Source organism: Uloborus diversus, chromosome 1, assembly GCF_026930045.1.
Source record: "Uloborus diversus isolate 005 chromosome 1, Udiv.v.3.1, whole genome shotgun sequence".
Taxonomy (NCBI): Eukaryota; Metazoa; Arthropoda; class Arachnida; order Araneae; family Uloboridae; genus Uloborus; species Uloborus diversus.
In genome coordinates, this window is record NC_072731.1 from 96,662,764 (window position 1) to 96,686,810 (window position 24,047).

Here is a 24,047-nt window from a genome sequence, read left to right on the forward strand (position 1 = left end):
AAAACGCTTACCTCTAAATCTCATTTCTAACGTTTGGAATGCCAAATAACAATTTTCTGGAGAACTACCCGAAAATGTATAGATATAACATGTGTGTGCGTGTCAGAAAAAAATATTAGTAACCCCCACCTTGCTTTCTGCTCTTCGATCAAAAGGAAATTCCATGGATTTCGAACTAAAAAAATATGAAGAAAATTTCTTTGCATAATCTATTCTTTAATGCTTCAACCCGAACTCATTGTTCTGAATTGTGAATGCGGGGAACATATTAACTGCAAATAAAAAAGGTTAAAAAAAAATTAAGAAAGTGAATTCAATGGCCGATTACGCATGCACAATTTAGAAGACGGAACTTTAAAAGTGCGTTGAAACTTGTTTTCTGAATACTTGTTTTATTGTTCTTAGTTTTTCCCTTTTTGTATTTCCTTTCTGTCATATTGGTTGCTGTTTCAGGTTTCCCAAATTCTTTCGCTTCATTTCGCACGGTTTAACGAAACTGGTTTAACTTCAAAATGAAGTTTCCGCATTTTTTTTTTTTTTTTTTTTTCAAATCGTCTGCGGTGAAATTCGTGACTCGTCCAAATTTACTTTTAGTTTCTTTTTCAAAGCGTTGAGTGAAAAACGCTACATATAGAAAAATCTGTATAAAATCGAGTCTAGACAGAACTTCGAGCTTAATTGCCATTTCAAAATACTTTATGAATGCTTGCGGTAGTTTTGTGAAAGCAATTGAAGAACAAATTTTAATAGACCAAGGTAAAGAAGGAGCACGACGTTTGAAACAAGTACAAGTAACCCACTTTCGATAAACTGCAGCGATCGCAGTAGTTTCTAATAACAGAAAAAATGTGTGAGACTGTCAAATGACTATTGAAAAAACATTGATAATACGTAATTTATCAAAGGAGAGGATCTCAAGCGTAGCAAATCCAATCATTTTTGTTTTGAAAATAGTTAACGTGAAAGATGTAGGAAAATCTTGTTTACATTCACATTAAGCCAGCTCCCGTACTGAACAGTATGCAAAACTACAGACTACGGACTCTGGCAATCAGCAGATTTGGTTACTCTTTCTGCTATTTTTAAAAAAACGAACAAGAAGTTCGTGTTGAACAATACGAGCACAGTCTCCCATTTATAATCACCGATAATCCGACATCCCCCATACATATTGAATTGAGGATTGTCTTACGTATAATTTTATCGATTAATTTATTTATAGTTAAATAGGTAAACAGAGGGCAATCGATTCAAGATGTGCGATGAATTAGTAATCTTTATCTTCTTTACTAATAATAAAGCTGAAAGTCTCTCTGTCTGGATGTCAGGAGGATGTCTGGATCTCTGTGACGATGTGGTTCTTTTTCTATTCCAATTTCAAGAACAAAATTATCATAAGATGGACGAGTAAATTACGAAATTATCATAACGTGAAACCGTAACATTCACCATACATTATTTGTAAATATACAGGTGAACCAAAAGACCTTTTAATTTTTCTATTACGGGCAAAGCCGTGCGGGTACGACTAGTTATTAAATAAATGTTCAAAAAAAATTTCATCCGGAGTCCAAATTCTAGAACTAATAAAAATAAGTCAATAAGAGTCTAGTGCATATGAAGATAAACCAAGCTAAAAACCAGTTCATGTTTAAGTATTCTATGATTCAAGAAATTATGTGCATAATAAGTTCACCTACGTGGTGACACTGGCTGTGAAAGAAAGACATTGTAACGCACAAAATTTTCAAAACAACTAGCATGCACTTGTTACAAAGAACCCCCTTTATCGATTAAAAAAGTTGTGTGCTTTGGGATGTAAGTAGCCAATCCCGAATAAAAGATTCCTTATAACACAGATGCATATGTTTATACGTATGTGATATGTTTTGCAATTTTTGCGCATTACAATATTTTCACTCATACTGTTTATGTTTTAGAATAAGAGAACAGTTTGAAAAGATGATATGTATAGCCCCCAAACATGAAGCTTAGGTTTATCTACATGCCCTCCACGGAAATTTTCACACGAGCAATTTTTAATAAGCCTATTATAAACATAGGGGTATCAAACTCATAAGAAAAACTGATAAACTTATCTATATCGCTGATAATGTGTTATCAGCCTCGCCTCTTTCGCTCTCTTATTACAGTTTATGATATTAATTTTATTCAAACTTCCTTTTCTTTTCTTAGCACCAAGAACGAAGTGGTGGATAACAATACAGTAATCAGAGCGAGGGGTTTGCCTTGGCAGTCTTCAGACCAAGATATCGCCAAGTTTTTCCATGGATTAAATATTGTCAGGTAGGTCTAAGTTTTTAATGTGTAAGTTTTCTGAAAGAAATTATAAATATCATCGTCATAAAAAGTACGCATAATGTATTGAAGTGACCTTCCCCAATACCCTGCGCAATACTGTCACGATATAAATACAGAGGGCATAACAGCAGCCCGAAGTTCTTTGGGATCCTTAAAGAAATAAAGTAAAAATAAAATGAAGAAAAAAAATAAACATAAACGTAAACCACAGCAATTGCAATGCTCAAAAGTTGCGTTTATAAAAACCACTGAAATACATTTCTTAAGCACAGTTATTAAAAAAATTACAACTTTTTCATCGTTAGAAAAATAATTTTGATTTAAAAAAAATCTCTTGATTTTCCCTTTTATCTATTTTGTTAATATTTACAAATTATTTTTATGTTATACTGTAATCTCGTGTTACTGTAAATGCTTTCATTCTCCTTGAACAACAGCAACAATTTTTCAGAATGATGCAATCAGGAGGGATACAGGTGGAGTGTCATGGGGGCCATGGCCCTCCTCCCCTAAGCCGTCGACATTATTGTACATCCACATTGTGTTCAAACAATTTATGAATAAAATGGTAACAATTGCAATAATCTTTTTAATTCATGAAAAAAAAAATTGTAAAGTAAAGATTTGAAATACTACTTTAGTTAGTAACGTTTTTGCTCTATTATGTGCATTATTCCTGTCCGATTTGTTGTTTTATATTGACACCTAAGCAATTTCAGAAATTTTCCACACCCAAAACCGTAATTTAAGTAGTAGAGAAGGAGGAGGGTGAAGGGGTCATTCCTCAGCAGATAAAATGGTAATCTGTATGGGCACCCCTGTGCGCATTAAAGTTTTTGTGATTTTTTTTAATGGTTTATAAGGATGGAATTTATGTCTTTGCTGCTTGAAATACATCTTGGAAGAAGTTATGTATGTCTCATGATTTTCAACGAGTCTAAAAATCTCAACATCATATATATAATAGCGAATTCACTGATCGAGTAACGCTCCTGACGTCACCAACAATGAAACTCGCGCCACGGCATGATAATTTGATAATATTCTTTGCTAATGATTGACATGCAGGGAAATAGTTTTTTTCCACAAGGCTAAACTGGGTTCGGTAGATTATCTGTTTTGCTGGTAATACTGTAATTTAAGGAGAATAAAGAAACGAAAAAGTGGTCAACAATTAATACTATCTACCTGAATTTAGGGTTAATCCATTGAAGTTAGGGTTAAAATTTCAACTATCAAAATATCACCAAGCATTCACCCGTAAAACATGCAATAAATATTCATACAAAACACAATTTAGAAACTCATTATAAATAAAACAAAGAGAAAATAACAATATGTTGAAAGGTAAGAAATAAAAGTTGTATATTCTGAACTGTTTATGCAGTTGTTTCTGATTTATTGCTGTGGAATTACGTATTTATAATGAATACTAATTTCACTAATATGAATTTTTTTAGCTGTTTATAAAAGTTATATTTTTTAATGTCGCTAATTCACAAACAAAATGAAGGCAATTCCAAACTTTACGTAGTGAACAATGCAATTTAAGTGCTCAGTGAAAATCTTTTAAAATCAAATGAAATAGTAGGGGAATGCGGGGCAAAATGAAATGGAGAAACATTTATTCTGCTTTGAGGGCCATCTATAAGTTAATATTTTAACTATGTAGTAACACATGTAGTATATTCCAGTCAGAAAAAATTTACCTCTGAAGAACAAAACATGTGATAATACAAGTAATTTTCAAAAATTGATCTCACTAATGTAATATTTTTTATTAGTACATTTTTTTTTCTTTTTAATTTTTAATGGAAAATGTTCTTTTTTTCCCATTTTAAATATCAATTGAAACCTACTGATATTCGGTGCAGTATTTATTTAGTTAATATTATTAGTCAATAAGTGCATGCGAGGCAAAGTGAAATAGTTCACTTCCGTTTACTTATTTACTTATTCAATCATTTACTAAATCACTTACGTATATTCATTTATTAATTAATTCAACTACATTCCTTCATTTATATATATATATATATATATATATATATATATATATATATATATATATATATATATATATATATATATATATATATATATATATATTCATTCACTCACTTATTTTCATATTTACTGGCTATTTTCTTCACTTCTTTACTTTTCCTCACATATTATTTAATAATTGATTTATTTATTAGTTTATTGTTTCATTACCTTTTCATTTATTCATGCACCATTTTAGCAAAAATATTTTTTTACTAGCGAGTAGAAAATATTTCATTAAAAAAATATTGTTTTATGACTTTGCCTCATAAAAAAAAGTGAACATTTTCCAATTTTTTTGAAGGGATAAATTTACTGCCAAAATAATAATAATGATAATAAAAAAATGTTTCAATGCAAGTTTTATTATAAAATACATTGTTCTTTCGTGATGTAATGTAATTTTCAAAACAAATTCCCAATTTGTTCATTTTGAAAAAGCTAAGTCATCTTAACTATTTCACTTTGCCCCACATTCCCCTGCACGTTAAACATCATTACACAAACGTCATAAAAAGGATGTTAAAAGTCTACATTCCTTTTTCAAGTAATGCAGTTACGAAATATGTCTTTAAAACCAACCAGCCTGGTGGTACGTCATGTTGTCTGAAAAAACGTTATGCATTGGCGTATCTTATCTTCATCTGAAACAATGTTAGCAGATAATAGAACAAGCTCGTAAGAATGATGTTTACCAGCCTATCATTGAAAATTATTACCTTTCAGATTCTGTCAACATTTCCAAAGCTTCATGTGGAAACTAGATCAAATTCTTCAAAAACACTAGGATAAGCGAAAACAAAGGATGTGTCTGAGTGGAAGAGTAGGCGAATTTTTTTGTTTGCTATTTGTACACTCAGAACAGCTTCTTTTTGTGTATGAAAAATTATTTAGGGCCACTTCGAATGCAATGAATCGTAATATTAAAAAAATATATTATACGAGAATTTTTTATGTACTTACACAGAAATTTTTGCTTTTTTAACGTCCAAACGAACTTGCTTGGGAGCTTAATGAATGATGTAAATAACGAACCGATGAACTATCGTTTTGTACGAAAGTAACTTTTGATTTCATAAGACGACACAATAACATTTGCAATGCATCTATTTTCTTGATACGAAATTTTCCAACCCGCAAGAAAGCAGAATGTTCTGAAATAACTAAAGAAGACAATCAATGTAAAAGAAATAAAGGAAAAAAAATGATTTGTAACTTTGTTTTTCTTTGAAATACAGAAAGATTCGAAATTTGTTCACTGGTTTTTGCTGAACAAGAGAAAGTTACTCCTTCTTTCAACAAAGGGGGGGGGGGGGGAGGTGAGCAATGAATATGTAGAAAAAATATTTCTCTAGATTCTAGAACTTTTAAACACGGATTAATCAAGAAACATTATACGTGTGTAAGCTATTAATTTCACAGTCTGATAAATATTTACTGACAGTAGCTAAGCATGTTTTTGTATTAAATTATGTCTTCTAATAATATTTCACTTTAATATAGCATTCAACTTGATTCTTGTATTCTTCGGGTTTAACTTTGCTACCGTTTTTGACAAGGCCAAGAGCTAAATTTGATGTCTGATTGGTGAATTGTATACGATTTCGTCTTAGTGACTGGTCAAAAATGACATCAAAAGAAATTCGACCGGTCCGTCAATGTCCTGACGGTCACTCGTTCGAATTCATTCAGTGTACTTTTTTCTCATCTAATGATGGATCAACATCAAGGTTGTGAAAATGAATATTGAGTGGATGCCTCTTGGAAGAGGATATGCTTCAAAGTTTTTTCATTGTAAAGCATAATTTGCATATAATCGTGCAAATATGAAAACATACATTTGTTTTATTGAAAAAGATATACATGTCTTTTTTTTTTAACCACAACGCCTTATAAATTTCTGAAAATATTATTAACGTGTTTTTTATATATATATTTATATATAATTACTATTACCATTAAAAGTCACTCTAGCCTTTGCTCTGAAATAGTTCATGTAAATATTTTTTTATTTTAACTTTGCAAGTTTAATATCAATTTCTAAAGTTATTTCCACCATTTTCCAAAATGTTTCGGACGGATTTTTATATGGTATTATTAATATAATAATTATTATTTTTGACATCGTTAGAATCGGAAATGTAGATTCATATTTCTCAAAAAATGCTGTACAAATCTTGGTAGAAAACGCTTAAAATAGGCATTTGTCTGATAATTGTATCCCCCCCCCCCCCACCGAAAAAAATGTGTAGATTTTTTTGCAGGGTATTTGTTGTGATGTAATTACTTTTAAACCCTCTCCTCACTTGTTTATTCATTCATTCTTTTTTTTTTTTTTTGACTTTGTTAACCACTTTGCTTTCTCTACAGAGGTGGTGTGGCTTTGTGCTTAAGCCCTCAAGGACGGAGGAACGGTGAAGCCCTAGTTCGCTTCGAAAGTCAAGAACACAGAGATATGGCTCTCAAGCGGCACAAACATCACATCGGACAAAGATACATCGAGGTATACCGGGCGACTGGAGAAGATTTTATCAACGTCGCCGGTGGTACGTTGACTTATTTTGAAATTTCACATAGTGGAAAACCATTGTATCTTTTTGCAGCAAGAAAAACTGCTAAGTGGTAAATAGTGAACGAATAAGGAAACTCATCTGTAGTTCGAAATCGAAACTTCTTTATGGGTTTTAAATCAGTACTATAACTGCTACCTTCCTCCCCCCTCCACTAGTTTTGTGTGTGTTTTCTGTGTTTCCTTACTTTGCTTAGTCACCAGATTTTTTGGCAATTATCGCTTTATTCTGGAAGCATCGGCGAGGCCGAAAAGCAAAAACTTCATTAGCGTCTAGTCTATAAAGCGGAAACCTTATTATAAAAGCAAAGTGAAAATTCAAAGATACACATTTTATGGAGAAAAAATTATCTGAAACAAGCTGCGATCAAGAATAATGCTAATCGTTACAGAAGATCAATAATTAAGTTTTGCAACATCCCATAGAAAATATCAATTGAAATTGCTTGCATAAAACCAAATTTAACTAAATATACACAGTCTTCGCTTCTGTTGAATATAACCAGTTGGTGGATATTATAAATATTTTTCAGAAAGCATACCATTTTTAACAGTTTTCATTTTATCACTATTAAACTGAACATTATTTTTTCTTCTTTGCTGATCGACCACCTATTTCGGATGTTCTTCACTCAAATTGATTTACCACCATCTTTGACACTGCGACATCGTTATCTCACCCGGATGGAACTTAGTTTTACAATCAAGAGTTCCATTTATCTCTTTAACAGACGGCAATATTTATTGCTTGTGTTTTACTGGAAAAAAATAATATGAACATTTAACATCAACACATTTTGTCATTTTTGAGTCGGAAACAAATACAAAAAATGAACACGAAGCACCTACTGATCAACGGCATTCTCGTTAATCAGCTAGAAAAAGTTTCAAATTAAAAGTAATCCACGCACAAAACAGTTCAAGATCACATGAACTATTTGCCATAACACTAAAGGATGAGTAAGAAGTTTAAAAAAAAGAGTTAAATGAACAAGAGTTACATAAAACGAGCGGGGAAAATATTTTTCGGGAAACCATACCATTTTCATATTTTTCATACCATTTATTTTTTAACTAAGGCCTCATATTTTATGAACATAACAATGAAGTTATTTTGACATTTGTACATATTTTTGTCTTTGTTGGAACCCAAAGCTTTGAGTAATGTGATCTGAACAATTGTGTTGCAATCTATATTTCAATTCATAAACATTGAATATAAAGTAATATTAAAACACGATTTAAGTTGTGTAGGTTACAATTTCACTAGAATCTACTCTGCACACTTAAGAATAAATCAATGCGCATTTCTTTTCTAGGAAATAATAATGAAGCGCAAGCATTTCTCTCTAGAGGCGGTCAAGTCATTGTTAGAATGCGAGGACTTCCATATGACTGCACCCCAAAACAACGTTGTAAGTTTTTATTTTCTTCATTCAGAAAATTAATTTTTATACCTCAAATGCAGAATGTTTTACAATATATAAAAACGTTTCTTTTTCCTATCTTAAATCCGAGTTGCAAAACCTCAAAACCCGAGTTGGAGCAATCACTGTAACATAGGCAGTTTGTCCTGAGAAAAAAAAAATCCAAATTTACTTTTATCCTCGAAACTAAAACATTCTCAGAAATTTTAATGATATAAAATTTAGAGAACGATTTTTTTTTCAGTATTTTTATTGATCTTAACATTATATTCTATATATAAATGCTTTTTTTTTTTAACTAATGAAAAATTATTTGACAAAACTGTCCGTGATATTTAAACCATGTATAGGGTTTTGAAGATATAATAAAATATCAGTATTCAACATCTACCAGTGAGTTTCATTTATCCAACTATTTTTGTCGATAATCATAAGAGTAGGGCCTGATTAACGCCCGATTCTGCAGGTCCGTTTGAACTAGGCATCACAATTTTAGGGGTACTAAAATAGGGTAAATGTTATCTTTCCTCCCTGTTTTGGAAATTGCTACCTTGAAAATGATTGAATTGAGATTTTCAAGTGAGAAGGGCATCACATTTTTACTAGGATCTAAGCACCACCTTGGCTTGATGTTTAAAGGTAGGAGGTTTAAGCGATGAAAACCTTGTAATGTAAACTCTTCTGTGTATTGTGATAGTCAACAAATATCGTTTGTGTGTTTGCTGTCTGCTCCACGTACTATGCTGTTTCAGTAACATTCATGCTAGTTTGGTCACATGTCCCCTTGAAAATTAGTCTCTTCTGAAGACGAACGTTTGATAATTCTTCTGAGGGTCAGGGTTTGAATATCGCACAGACCTAAGGGGGATGAGCCCTAACACCTAAATCTAAAAGTGTCCAAAAGTCTCTTTTAATGAAGTTACTAAACATCTATTCAAATTACTACTTACCTTCAATATTTAAATTCGATATGTAAAAAAATAAATGAATAATTGAATTAACCAACCATTGCAATGTAATTTATGTATTTTTTAAAGTTAAATACAAAACTCTATCATTCAATCTCTTCCCGTACAGCTGTTGTTTTTCGCATCGGGGGAGCATCCTTGTCGAGTGATGGACGGGGAGGACGGAGTGCTCTTTGTCAGAAAGGCGGATGGCCGGGCCACCGGAGACGCTTTTGTGCTCTTCGCAGGAGAAGAGGACGCCACCAAAGCTCTGCAAAAGCACAGAGAAGTCATCGGTTCTAGATACATCGAACTCTTCAGAAGTACCACTGCAGAAGTCCAACAGGTTGGTATATCTGGACTATGTTGAATGCTTCCCAATAAATTTACAAGAGTATTAATGTAAGTTATCGACTGTTATCGTATTTGCACAATCTTTCCTGAAAAGTATTTCCCTCTGCAGTGTGATTAAAGTTCTAGAAATAAATATTGATGAACGCAAAGAAAATGTAGTGAAGATATTTTGTTTTGATGCGACCTGCTTTGTGATTCCATCTTTTCATCATGGACTACACCGGAGGCATCAGTGAACAGTTTTGCTCCTGATCCGAAGTACAACATCAACAAATGGAAAAAGTTTTAAAAAAATATTTAGATTCAACAGAGATAATAGCTTTAATATGCGTTATTAAAACCGTGAGGTTCATTTGCTCACACCAAATACGAATGTGACGACCAACAACAGGCTGGTCTTAGTTTATTAGTCACCTTGCTCATTACCGTCTCTTCCGGTAAGCTGTTCCAAGTAGTCACGATCCTACTAAAGTAGTAACTTTTCTTCATTTCCGAGTTAGCCTGAGATTTGAATAGCTTAAAACAATGACCCCTTCTTCTGCTTTCCGTGCAAAAATTCAACCTATTAACATATTTCATTTTGATGAATTTAAACAACTGAATCAAAAACTGAACAGCTCTCAGTACAAACTCTCTGACTCTCCTTTGCTCCAGGCTATACATTTGAACATTTTCCAATAAAGAAATACCTTTCCTGAGACAAGAAGACCAAAACTGAACAGCATACTCCAAATGAGGTCTTACCAAGATCCTACATAAAGGCAAAAGAACCTTTTTAGATTTGTTTGAAATCGATCTATTGATAAGTACAAGCAACTAACATATATTGTGTGTTGGTCGGTGGAAGAGTCAAATACATCGAACAATGTCCGAAAACGGTCACATCGCGAATGGATCACCGAATAAAATGCTAATCCCGAAATGGTGTTATTTCGGAGTTAGCGCACTTGAATTTGATCAATTCGCAGTGCGGCAAATCATCAGTGATCCAAGTGCAATTTCACACTTGAAGGACGGGTGAAATATCCCTCATCGATTTAACGACTATAAAAATGAAAACAAGTAACAGTTTCTTATAATTAAATGGATATTTTTATACAATATGATCTCCCTGTACTTTACAGTCTGATAATGGACGTGAATTTTCGATTAAAACCATAAAAAGGTTACTTGTACGAATCAGAGTTTTCTGAGTCACTATTTATTCTTTCAGGTTTTGAATCGATGTATGGATCCAAGAACATACGAACAACCACAGCCATTACTGTCAAACATTCCACAAGTGCCTTTAATTTCCTCACAACTTCTACCACCCGGTTCTCGCAAGGATTGCATTCGCCTCAGGGGTTTGCCTTTCGAAGCAGCAGTGGAACAGATTCTCGAATTTTTAGGCGAACACTCGAAAAACATCATTTATCAAGGTGTCCATATGGTCTACAACGCCCAGGTACTTGATACTACTTTTGAAATTTATTTCCTTTCTTCTTCTCATCACGATTAATTTTTCATTAACTATAAATCATGCAGAACATCTCTGCACTAGATCTTCTCTTTAGAATCAAGCAATACATTATATCACCATAAATATTGGGGCACTTTCAAAAATTCACATTTTTACAGATTTCTCCAGCTGTCATTTACCAATAAAAATTAAATCACCCATGCATTTAGGAGACCAGCAGCAAATTGAGAAACCAAAAAAAAAAAAAAAATGTTTTTCATAACCCTTCATCGTAGATGAGTAATAGCTGGGAATAAGTTATAAATTTCAGAAATAAGTTAACGAACTGTTTTACATTTTCGTGAAAGTATCACTTATATTCATGAAGATATGAGCATTTCTTTCAAAAATAAATTTTGTTTGAAGATTTTTGGCTCAAAACATGCATAGTTTTTTGTCACTTTACTAAACTTTCAGAAAATTTGACAGCATACAAGGGAAACATAATACTAAAATTTGAAATAAAAATATTGAAAGCTTGATGAAATATGAACCTTTTATCAAGTTTTCAATGCTGAGAGAAATATGAGGGTTATGCGATAGGAGGGATGGAAGAATGATGGAGGAGGGGATGAATGATGGGGATGAAGGATGAATGATAAAGGTTATTAATTGCTATCTGCGCATGAGTGAAAGATATTAATTTATAACCTTCATAATTTTAATCCCAAATAGATCTCTCAACTCATAATCCAATTCCTGTTCAATATCTTGAAAATTTCGGCTATCTAAAAAGCAGAATTACAAAAACTCTTGGATATGCGACGAATCGTAAGGGATCGTTCACGTTTGTAGTGCTTATTCTTATTGGTAAATACTGTCTGATCACGGATCGTATGAAACGGCAAACATCTGGTTTACAGCCGGAAATGGATGCATCTATTACTTTTCAGGGATGCCAGCTTTTAGATGTATGATGGCCTCTGAATTAGGCAGAGTCTCATTCAAATGAGCGGAACTCGCAGATCAAAATTTTGCTTTTCCCCTCATTCAGATAGACTAGTCTTAAAAGGATGTTTGCCAATTCCACACAATCCGTGGTCAAACAGTAGCTTGAATTCCGTTTTATGTATAAAAATTCACATAAAATCTACAATCTCTAGGAGAAAGAGCTCGGCTTCTGTCCCGTGAGGTTACTTGTAAATTAGTCCTATTTATAATAGTTGTATGTTTGCTAAAACAATCACTGCCAAAAACGCTGATCTGCTCATTCAAATACAAGAGTGACCACGAGAAACGGACTCTAGGTTCACCAAGGCTGGTCGTAATCAAGTCATCATTCCCCAGTGAAAACCAAGAGGCTTTTTGAAACTATCCACTTCATTGCAATTAACAGCTTCTTCTGGTAAACTTTTCCAAATGCCTACGACCCTGTTTTTTTTTTCCTGATTATAAGATTTAACTAGGGGTTGAAAAGCTTAAAACAATGACCGCTGGTGATGCCATCTGAGCAAAAAATTAGCTCCCATGTTAATAAACTTAAATAACTGTATCATATCACCCCTTACTCTTCTTAGCCGAAGACTATACGTATCAAGCATTCTAAGCCTGGAATCATAGTTCAAAGTGGAAAGACGATTTACTATTCTCGCAGCTCCTCTTTGAACCCTCTGCATTGAGTTGATATTTTAAGATACGGAGACTAAAATTAAACAGAATACTACGAATGAGCTCTAGCGAAACTTCTGCACAAAGATAAAACTTCCTTTTAAATTTGTGAAATAGACCTAAAATTCTTTAGTTCGACATTAGCTTTTTTGGTAATAAAGCAGACATGCATAATTTCTCTTTTCAGGGTCAACCTTCTGGGGAAGCCTTCATACAGATGGATACTGAGCACTCGGCTTTTATGGCAGCTCAGCAAAGACACCATCGGTACATGATATTCGGCAAGAAACAACGTTATATAGAAGTCTTTCAGTGTTCAGCAGACGACATGACCCTGGTGCTGAGTGGAGGAATACCAGTGACGAGGTCTCTTATTTCGCCGGGTAAGGATCCTGAAAATGTTTTCTGATTTTTGAAAGAAAATCTTTCCAATATTTTATTCAAGAATTTTTTCACTTTGGTAATATGTTAATTTAGACATGATTACATTTTACGAACCTACCTTGAAAGAAAGGATTAACTTAAACAATCGAAAGTAAGTATTTGGCAATTTGAAGTTTTCTGTGATTACCTGATGACAGAAACGTACAAGGAAGAGCAAAAGACAATTACTTGCCTCCTCTGAAAATGTTTCAACATATTTACCTAACTAGAAAAAATAATTAAGCGAACAAGAAAGTAAAAATAAAGAAAAACTCTAGCCTTTTAGTTATAGGCCTCCCAGTGGCATGTTGAATGGCCTCGGAGAATTAGAGGGGTTAAAACTGAATGACTATTTTCAATTTGAAAACTAATTTGCTTCTTAATGAGGTTGTAATCAGTTGTTACTCTTTTTGAGTTTGCTAAGTCTAAGTTATTTTCTAAAATCCCGTTGCACTTTCCTTTTGAGAAACGTCTCCGGGTTTCTTTAAAACCTTACGCGACACTCGCGCTTTCACATTTGTACTTTATCATCGATTTCGTCTTTTTTGTATAATATTTAGAATGAATTAGAATTAAAGATTTAAACTTTGAAACTAATATTTGACGCAAAAGAAAATTATTAAAAATGTGTTATACTGGTTTCTGGAGAATAGCTCCCATTGTCAGTGGGATGTCAAGATTTTCCTCAGTGTGCAGATTGACACTGAGAAAGTGAGCGAATTGCCTCTAAAGCAGGTTTGCTTTTTTTATATTTTTTATTTGAGCTACTTCACGTTGTTTTTGCCTTTAATTATAGTACGTTCAAGTGGATTTTTAAAATAATTAAACTTATTGTGTTCTTTTATTCTGAATAGGAGGGAACATGCTTCCACCACCCTACGGAGCCTTCCCCTATGTACAGACTCCCCAAATCCTTCCAGCCGTGGCTCCTCTAACTCCACGACTTCCAGCTTATTATTCCCCTGTTTTCTACTGGCCCTATCCCAGTCCACCGGTGTCTCCTACTACCTACTATCCACATTCACAACCAGCAGTGGTAAGTATAATACCCATGAAAAAACAACAAAGGTGTAACAAGATGTATGGTTTAGCCTATACGAAGCCAGTCTCCATAACTAAGGCAATACTACATTCCAAATAGTTTTGACCAAAAGCTAGAATGGAAGCGGTGCTTTACTCGTTTTCGTGCTCGGATTTAAAAAAAAAAAAAAAATTAAAAATCAACGTTTGATTTTCAGAGTTCGGCATTGGTGCATTTTGAAGTTTATAACTGTTTTAACAATAATTAAGCGTCAAAATAGAAATATTTCAAAGGTGGAAACATTCCTATCCTGGAATTTTCAAATCAAATATGAAAAGATTTGAAATTAGCTGTAAGAAAATAATATATTTTAAAAGTCAGTAATTCAAATAATGTTATGATTTGGTTCGCAAGCTTTTGGTCGCAAACTTGGCGATAAAAATTATTTTCGAATGTGGTTTCAATTTGGCGCTATTGGCGACATTTAGAGAGTTATCCATGGAATAACGTTAAAATTGACGATATTGGGAAAATTAATCTCTATAAAACGCTTTTTTGCACCAGTTCGCGACAAACTAGTTAATATTGGAAATGTTTTTAGATTTCTTAATGTGAGTGACACGTTCAAATCAGGTAAGGTATTGTGTAGGTGTTTTTCTGAAAGCGGTGATTGAAAATCATTTAATTGGCACAAAAGGAAGTCATGTGGTGCACACCACAGCTCGTTTTTTGTATGATATTCAGTGTGAATAGATGTATGAAGAGATATTCTGAAAGTTACGCAAAACTATCTTTTAAAAACATGGTACAATCAACTATAGAACATAGAATTTCCAGAAAAGAACGTTTCGCAAAAATAATAAAAAATTATAACAGTAATGATTACAAAAACTATAATTCGTCAGAAACAAAGTCATTTTTATTATTACTTGTTTTTAAATTCAACAAGTAAGAGTTTGATATACTACTTTTCTCATGCTATTTCTCACACACTAACGAAATACTTATCCACTGATTTCTTTGCATTCCAGTTAACAACGGACTGCATACAGGTTCAACGCAACGGTGATGTGCGTGTGAACGGAGACGCAATGGTCAACTTCCCGGCCACTAGACTAGAAGCTGAACGTGCGTTCCAAGAAAAGAATAGGCAAAATCTAACTAATCGATACATAGAACTTTTCATGGCTTGATCGGCAAACGGTCAACGCGACTAAGGACTGCGCGAGGAACATTCCAAAATTCCATGAGGTTTGAAATGTGTGCTGTGATTTCTTCTTGCACAGGATAAAAACGCAAAGGAAACCGTACTTTTGATAATAATACGATTTTCTCTGCATATCTCTTTATCTTAAGAAACATATTAAGTTATTGGAAAGAGTTCAAAAGAGGGCTAAATAGGGAAGAATGTAGACTTGCAAAGTTAGGTAATGATAGATAAAGTTTTTGGCTAGAACAAAAAAAAAAAAAAAAAAAGAAAAGAAAAAAAGAGAGAGTAATAGGGGATATGATCCATTTAGGATAAAAAAGGAGAACGATGGAGGGTTAAATTTTTGCACAGATTGTCAAAACCAGGGGTCATTGTTCTTCTTTTTTCAAATCCCAAGCTAATCTTGAAATTAGGAAAAATTACTATTTTAACAGAGTTGTAGGCCTTTGGAATATTTTACCAGAAGTAGCTGTTACTTGTATCAGGGCAAATAGCTATTTAAAAAAGTCTTGATCTTTATTGGGCACTGATGACTAGGGTCAGCCTAACTGGGTCTTGAGCCAGTTTCTAGTCGTCACTTGTGTATTTATATAAGAATTTAAAAAACAAAAAAAAGTTATATTTCACTAAAAAATGCCCATATAGCAATCAAGAATCTTGTAAGCATTATTAAAAAATTACTTTGAAGATTGAAATGAGAGGAGGGAAATGGAATTTACGTTTTTCCTTCAAATGACTTCTTTTGAATACCTTTTCAACCGCCGAATGAGGCTTTTGAAATTTAGAATATTTACATTGTCGGAAATTGTTTTAATTTTTCAGATAGCATTTTGCTAGAGTAGAATCAGAGTTTACTAGTATTTAGGGCCTTTTCACGCGATGCAAATGTGCCTTGTTAGAACTATCAAGTCTTTAAGAATAGTCACTTTATAAGTCCATTGATAATTTATGGCAAATAATTCAAAAGTTTTACGATAAAAAAAACTGAAATTCCAGTTATATCAATTAAAAAAAAAAACGGAATTCTAGCGTTGCACCAAAAAGATTTCACTATTGAAATGAATAAAAATTTATATTAATCTTTCCTTTCTCACAATTAAAAGTTACATTTTGATGGGTCAAAATCAAAATGCAGCCCTCAATTGTTGTAGAAAATAATGATTAATATATAATATTATTTACTACCATAAAGCACTGCCCCTTATAGACATAAAAAATCAAAATATGTAATAAAATATAAAACACCTTTAAAAAATCCCAGGTGAAAATCAACTGCCGTTATTTTTGTTAATCTAAAATTCTTAGAAAGTTTCCAAATGCCTAAAAAAAAAACCCACTTTGTTCTCTTTAATCACTTCAAAAAGCTAAGGTAACCAAACAAATTCAAATAGTTTTGAAATTCATACGAATAATTATAAATTAAAAGTGAAATTTGTGGTAAGTTTGTATTTCTGAAGAATCCATATGCATGGGAAAAGCTCAGTTGATAAGAAAAAAGAAACATCGCATAATTCAAAACTCATGACATTATGTCTTTGCATAAAGATAAATAACTTTCCTTGCATGTGAATGATACATCCCAGTGACTTGACTAGCACTAAGAAGTCATTCGTGACTTTTGTTTATATGTTATTTTGAAGCAACAAAATCACGCTTCTTCCATTTTGTAATATAAATGCTAAAATGAACCATCATTTTTTTATTGGAAAAAAATATGCTGCTTAACTTGATCCTTCTGTATTGTGTTGTAGACTTATGACAGGAAGCAGCTATATGCATATAGTTCATTTTTTATATTTTCAGTGACTTTTGTTGTATTTTATGCTTGCAGCGTTGATGCGCTGGCTTAGATCAAAAGTTAGTGCATCATGACAATTAAAATCTCTTTATCACAGAGGGCAGAATGAATGGACTTTAAGTCATGTGGATCAACAGTTGTCTAATCAAAAACTGAACCATCTAGAAATTATATATACATTTCTTTAAACCATTCCATTGTGTTAGTCTTCTTTTACATGTCTAGTCTCTTGTCTAGATGGTTTTGCAATATATTTGTACTATAGACATCTGTTGCAAACAATAGTCCTTCCTGAGTGTTTATCTGCACAAATTATAGCAGCAGTCCCCAGAGACATGTTAAACTTAAAAACACTGCAATTATACAGTGCATGTTCCAACATTTCAGCACACTAACATCGATACAGAAAACTAATTGTACTTGGTTAATGGTTATGAAGAGTTAATCAAGATCTATTTTTGCTCTTGTCAGAAAAATAATAAATATATTTAAAAACAATAACTCTATTAAAATAAACAATCCTATCTGCAAACAAAGTTTTTGTTTCCCCATTGGATTTGTTAGTATGATTAGTTTAAAAATTCATCTTCGAACAAAACAAAAAAACATTTATTTAAGTTCCTAACCTAGTTAAATTCTTAAATCTAGATGCTGATTTGTGTCGAAGAGTAACACTATTTAAGTTTCTGCTATAGTAAAAAAGTTTTTATTTTTGCATACTTTTGTTTTAAGTTATATATTTTATATTTTACTAATTTATGTCATCAATTTTTATTAATTTAATATTTGAACCTTAAATTCATTTTTTTCTAATTTAAAATACAAATGAAACATAGCAAAAAAATATAAAATAGCAAAAAGGATAAATATTTTTTTTTTCTCTTTGAAACTGCAATGCATAAAAATTGTATAAAAATGAAACTAATGAAAATACTACCTCACTGTGATTTGGTTCTTCACAGAATTAATGATTTACTTCTAAGTTACTACAAACAATTATTAAGAGTGCATAGGAAGCTTTAGATTCTAAATTTTTAAGCACTAGAACTAAGCTCCTTTAGCAAATTTTATTGCATCAAAATAATTTGCATTTTTTGAACAAATCATTTGAGTTGGACTTCTTTATCCATTAATAACCTAAAAGTTCAGTATAATAATAATAACACTTAACATGTCCATGTAACTCTGGGACTGGTTATAGAAGAATAACTAAAAATATAAAAACTACAACATCATTAGAAGTTTCTCTCACAAATTATCTGATTGCTTCGCTCTTAGAACGTCAATTATGTATCCAAAAAAGAGCAGTAAAACTATCAACTAGGCCAAATCATTCTGCTGATCTGTTTGTATAGAAAAGTATTTTATGTATTTTTTGTATGCAGATATTCTATTCAATGCATGTATTTTTGTGTTCACTAAATGAGTTTTATTTATTTTGAGAGATTGTGTGTTATGCAACGAAGAATGTGTTTAACAAAACACTAATGCATTCCAAGTGCCTTAAATATTATTGTAAATTGTATTTTGTGTTAGTTACATTCATAAATATATTAGCACTTTACAAAACTGGTGCACTCTACAGATTGTATTTTTTATATTTATATACAACTAAGACATTAAATACAACCTGAACTTGTAAACGATTCACATTTTTTAGAATAATGTATTGTTACAGTCAAGTAGAAGGTACTTTTTGGATGTTGCTTTAAAGAAGAATATTGGTTTGTTTTTGTGATATAACAGACATTCCTAGCTCAAATTACAATTTAAATCATAATTTTTACTATGGGTGAATTTAAAAATTTGTACGTTAAAATGACAAATAGCTGTCCTTACATCTAACGTATTAAAAAATACGTTAGTATATTGTATAGTTAGTATATTGTATACGTATATTTCTGGATATTGATATTATATACAATAACTGTACATTAGACACACGAGTTTTTTCAGTCCTAGGTACTATTAACATTATATACTACCTGAGACATTGGATTTGGATTATACGATATTAGTGCCTTCTACTTGAGACATTTTACGAGTGATTTAACAAAATATTATATTAGTCATTAGATACTGTGTTTGTGTTTCAGAAATTAAATTTTTAGAATTGCTTAGGATGAGATTTCTTAAACTATTTAAAAGGCAAATACTTTTACTTGTGTTATAGTTTGCATCCTATTTGATATTACATTGTATGAGACTATATTAAAAATCAAAATACTTTTGTGATGTAGTCCTATATGTGAAGTGCCTAATGTGTAATGGAAAATGCTATGATAAAGCTTGAATTTTAGATTATATAGATATATGAATATTTTTAATGACAAATTTAATTTCAAGTAATTAAGCTATGATAACTCAATTTTGTACTGAAATGCATTTTCCAAAACATGTTGTAAAAATATTCGTGCAATACCTTGTAGAATTATATACATATACATAAATTGCATATGCACTGTGTTAAATAAAACTATGATTCACCACATTATTACAAGTAAAGGATAAATTATACTTTTATATGCAGCCTTTTTAAAATGCTCTGACAATTATACTAAGACTGCTTTATGTAACTAAAATTTATACCACATCACTGTGCCTTATATTTGTTACCATATATATTTTTAAATAAAACTCTGATATGCATTTATATATCATATATAAATTTTACTCTTATATATATAGATGATTGAATGTATATACAAATATTTATACATAAGAATACATAATATGTTCTTTTTCATTACTGTAGTTTTAAACAATATACTTAAATATTATATTGTCATTTTGGTTTTATTGCAACCTTAAGAAACTAAAATTCAGATAATTTTTAGTCAATATTGGAAAATTATTTCAAATGTGAATATAAAGAATAAAGTATATAGAAAATCAAAATATCAAGTTTTAAATTGCTTGATAATAATTAAAATTTTATTTTTGGTCAAAGACAAACATGCATTCTTTATTATATGAAGCTTTTGGAGAGTGAAAATTTTTTTGGTAAATTAAAAGCAGTACTTACACATTAAATGATAAACTACTTTCTTTCGCAGAATAAAAGATTTTTTACTTTGAATACTCGTTTTCGAGATTACAAATATTTATTTTCTACCAATTTAAGCTTTGTATGATGTAAACAACATTCTTTAAAAAGTAAACATAAATTTAACAACTTTCATTCTCAGCTAAACGTACTGGGTAAAACAAATCGTCATGATGATCTTTTTTATGTATTAAATGATCTTTGAATGTATTAAGTGAGTGTGTGAACACTGAAGTTTAATTATTTTATTATTACTACCATTAAATTTGAAGAGCAGTAGCATGTAGTGTCTAACCAAGTTTTCTACTTACAGTTTCAAAAATAGTTTACTAATATTTAACATCTATTTCATTCACTTTTGCAAATTAAAATGCACAATATGTGTACGAGGCAGTTTTTGGCACAGCAGGACTTAACTTTGAAAAAAGTTATTCCTAAGTACTCTTTATAGAGCATTGTCATTATGATTGTTATTAGACACACTTTAAAATATTAACTCCCAATTTGGATTACTTTAAAAAGGAAAAAAATAATGGGCAATGTGCAAATATTTATAATTAAACCACAAAATGAATCTAAAAATTTCAAATCAAAACAGTAGTATGAAGTTGTCACAATTCATATTGTTACTGTGGTACAATGTGAAAAATCGATTTTGTTATGTGTAGTGCGTTTAAAAAATGTAAATGAAATGAATGTATCCAGCTTACTTTCTTATTATGTGTTCTGTACACTTTTGTCCTGTTGCTAAATGTTTTAATAAAATTTTATGTACATTTCTGTCTGAATGTTGATTATTTTCTGTCCCATGAAAATTATCACAGGAAATTTCTTTTACAAACATCAACAACTTTTTGTAACCTTGAAGGAAAAAAAAAAAAAGAAAGAAAGAGAGAGCAAGTGCATGATTTTTCATGGAGCAATTAAAATCATTTGGTGTAAAATTGGTAAAAAATGTGAACTTGAAAAATCCTGAAGAAATTAATTTTAAAAATAAAAAATGAGGACAGGCGTTTTTGCATCTTTTTCAAAACTATCTAAAAAAGGAGAATATTTCAGTAGAATAAAATCCAATTAAAATTACAATAGAAGGAACAAAATGTTTCATTTTATGAAACCCATTAATGTATTTGAGCAATGTACTAACAATTTTTCTGTATAAAATATGACTAATAAGATAACATATAATTGTGCATAAATTTTTGTAAATTGTGAGGATAAAAGTTTGGATATTAAAAAAAATTGGAAAAATCAATAATTAACAAACTATTTTATTTGTGTGTTGGCTGTGTAAAGAGTGCTAAGACTAAAATGTGCTGAAATGAGATATCTCAAGAGCGTTTGAAACATAAGAGCTATTGCAGGATACATAAATCTCTTATAAGGCATTATCACACTCAGTGGCGGCAATTTGGGAGGAGGGGGGCGTACAACCCCCCCCCACACTTTTTAGAGTTAATTAATTTTATTTTACTATTCAGGAACCAAAACTAAAATTACAAAAAAAAAGCAGAAATGTCAAAATTTTCAAAACTAAGTTATTTGTTTTTCTTTGCATATCTCTTTACGAAAATATCTTTAATATCTTCATATTGCATAAGGGCTTATGGAGCAGTTTACAAAATCACTGCCAAGAGATGGGCAATGTTTCAATGTGCTCCAAGTTTCCAAAACTGTCTGCAGCCAAACTGAAAGAGCAGGTTTTTAATGGTCTCAACATAGGAAAACTTTTATCCGTTCAACTCTTTTCATAAGCAGTAGAAAAAAAAAGAAAAAGAAGCATGGGAATCCTTCAACAACTTTCTGCACAAGTTTTTGGGTAAGGCTCAAGTACTTCTCTACAAAACCCTTGTACAACGCATGTTGGCTGCAAACAAAGCTCAAATTTGCAAGATGAGTTTAAAGGACCATTCCTTACATTCCCATTTCACCTAGTTTCCCGAAACATTGAGAGCCCAGTGAACAATTTCACCAGGATGTCCGAAATATCAAAAATGCTACTAAGGAAGATGGAATGTAAATATGCTAGCAGACTACTGTTGGATGATCAAGAGGGAAACGGAAAGGGAAAGCATGTTTGGATGAGCATCAAAGAGATGAAAAGGATTCACAGACAAGAGTGAACACAGAATGGAAAATTATCATGGACGAATATTTTGTTTATTTTGAGAAATAATGTTTAGTTTGATGTAATAAATTTTTCAAGTTTTTTTCATCGCTATTGGGACATTTTTTATATTTTACACCACTATTATTTACTCAAAAAGTGTACGTAATGGGAGGAAATGGAGTTTTTTTTCTTTGTTTTCTTTTTAGATTTAGCATCCTCCAAAACATAAAGTTTACTAAACATATTCCATGCAACTAAAAAAAAAAAGAAAAAAAAAAAAGCTTGCAGACCTGTGATTTCAAGGCAGAGGTGTAAACAAGTCATATTTTTTTAGAAGGAAAAAAAAAATACAAATGAATAGAAGTGGTTGCAGGGAAAATTCAAATCAAAGACTTTGAAAAAACAAATTTTAGGGACTTGAAACTAAAAAAGGAAATTTTAGGAGAAAAGTTTACTAGTGTTGGAAGCCTTGCACAAACTATGTATTGAAAGCCTGTTATCTCATCAAAGGGAGAAAACAGGCCTTCAATGTGTATTTTGTGTGATTTTATGATTTTTTTTCTCAATGTTCTTTTCATTTTTAATTGTTAGTGTTGAGAGTTTTATATTATTCTTTTTAAAATTCACCCATTAGAATATTTGGTTTTGTTTTATTTTCCATCTAAACTATTTCAAATATGATAAGAAGTGCTGCTCTAAGAGCCAAAGATGAAACACTGATACGTGATAAGATACATCATCAGGACCGCTGGGGGGGGGGGGGCAGCAGGGGCAAAATCCCTGGGGTCCGGCTCGAGAGGGGGCCCGGGGCACCTCCTCGAAAAAAATTTTTTTTTTTCAGAGTATAATGCTGCTAACTGAACTTCTTTTTAGTGTTGGAAAAGCAAAAACATCTCTCATTCAACATGTTAGCCCATTATTCAACATATGCATGTTCACAGCATCAAATGCATATGGACCAGTTCCTTAGGGGGTTATCTGGCAGAGACGTTTCTATTGGGAATTAAAACAAACAGTAGCCAGACCATGAGGAACAGCAAGTGCTCCTTTCGTCGCGCGCTTTCCTACTTTTACAAGGAATTCACTCCCGTCAGCTCTAAAATTTGTTACTTGTGGAAAATTCGCGTTATAGCCATTTCGCGTAAGTTGAATCACGTTGTAGCGGGAGTCGAATCTACGTTGGAAAAAAAATTGAATGATTTCAAGAATTTTGAAAGTGTTGAGGTCAAGATATTGATTTAGAGTGGTTAGCTTTTTTTAAATTCAACCAGCTTCTTTTTAACCTTTTTTATGAAGAAAAACTACCAAATACAATTCAGTTTCTCCACTGGACACTAAATCATGGTATGACACCTAAGATTGCTATGAAGAAGATGTTGCGGTATAGAAGGCGCACTTGAAATTACTGAAATGTAATTAAGAGGTGAGGGCAGTCAACAGGATTTTTTTTACTTCCTTTTACAAAAAAGGAAGTATTGTATTCGCGAAAAAATTTTCACTCAAAAATCGCCCTTAATTTCCATTTTGCTCACCCCCAAATGAATGTTGAGTTTTTTTTCGATTCGACCACATGCGGAAAAGTGCCTAAGAATGTATAGACACGCGAAATATCCATTTTGACCATCACCGAGGTAATTACGACTTTTCTCGTGACGTCTGTATGTA

General features: G+C 31.8%; 1 protein-coding gene across 1 annotated transcript in view; it reads left to right on the plus strand.

Moving 5' to 3' along the window:
- The window catches only part of LOC129232853 (RNA-binding protein fusilli-like), a 130,437-nt gene extending 109,389 nt beyond the window's left edge, over positions 1-21,048 (plus strand). Inside the window, exons 6-14 of the mRNA XM_054866989.1 lie at positions 2,197-2,307; positions 6,739-6,914; positions 8,257-8,352; positions 9,160-9,203; positions 9,442-9,657; positions 10,879-11,112; positions 12,962-13,157; positions 14,052-14,233; positions 15,250-21,048. Coding sequence (XP_054722964.1) covers positions 2,197-2,307; positions 6,739-6,914; positions 8,257-8,352; positions 9,160-9,203; positions 9,442-9,657; positions 10,879-11,112; positions 12,962-13,157; positions 14,052-14,233; positions 15,250-15,411 — 1,417 coding nt within the window. The 3' untranslated portion in view covers positions 15,412-21,048. The remainder of the gene's footprint in view (positions 1-2,196; positions 2,308-6,738; positions 6,915-8,256; positions 8,353-9,159; positions 9,204-9,441; positions 9,658-10,878; positions 11,113-12,961; positions 13,158-14,051; positions 14,234-15,249) is intronic.
- Positions 21,049-24,047: the final 2,999 nt, after the last annotated feature.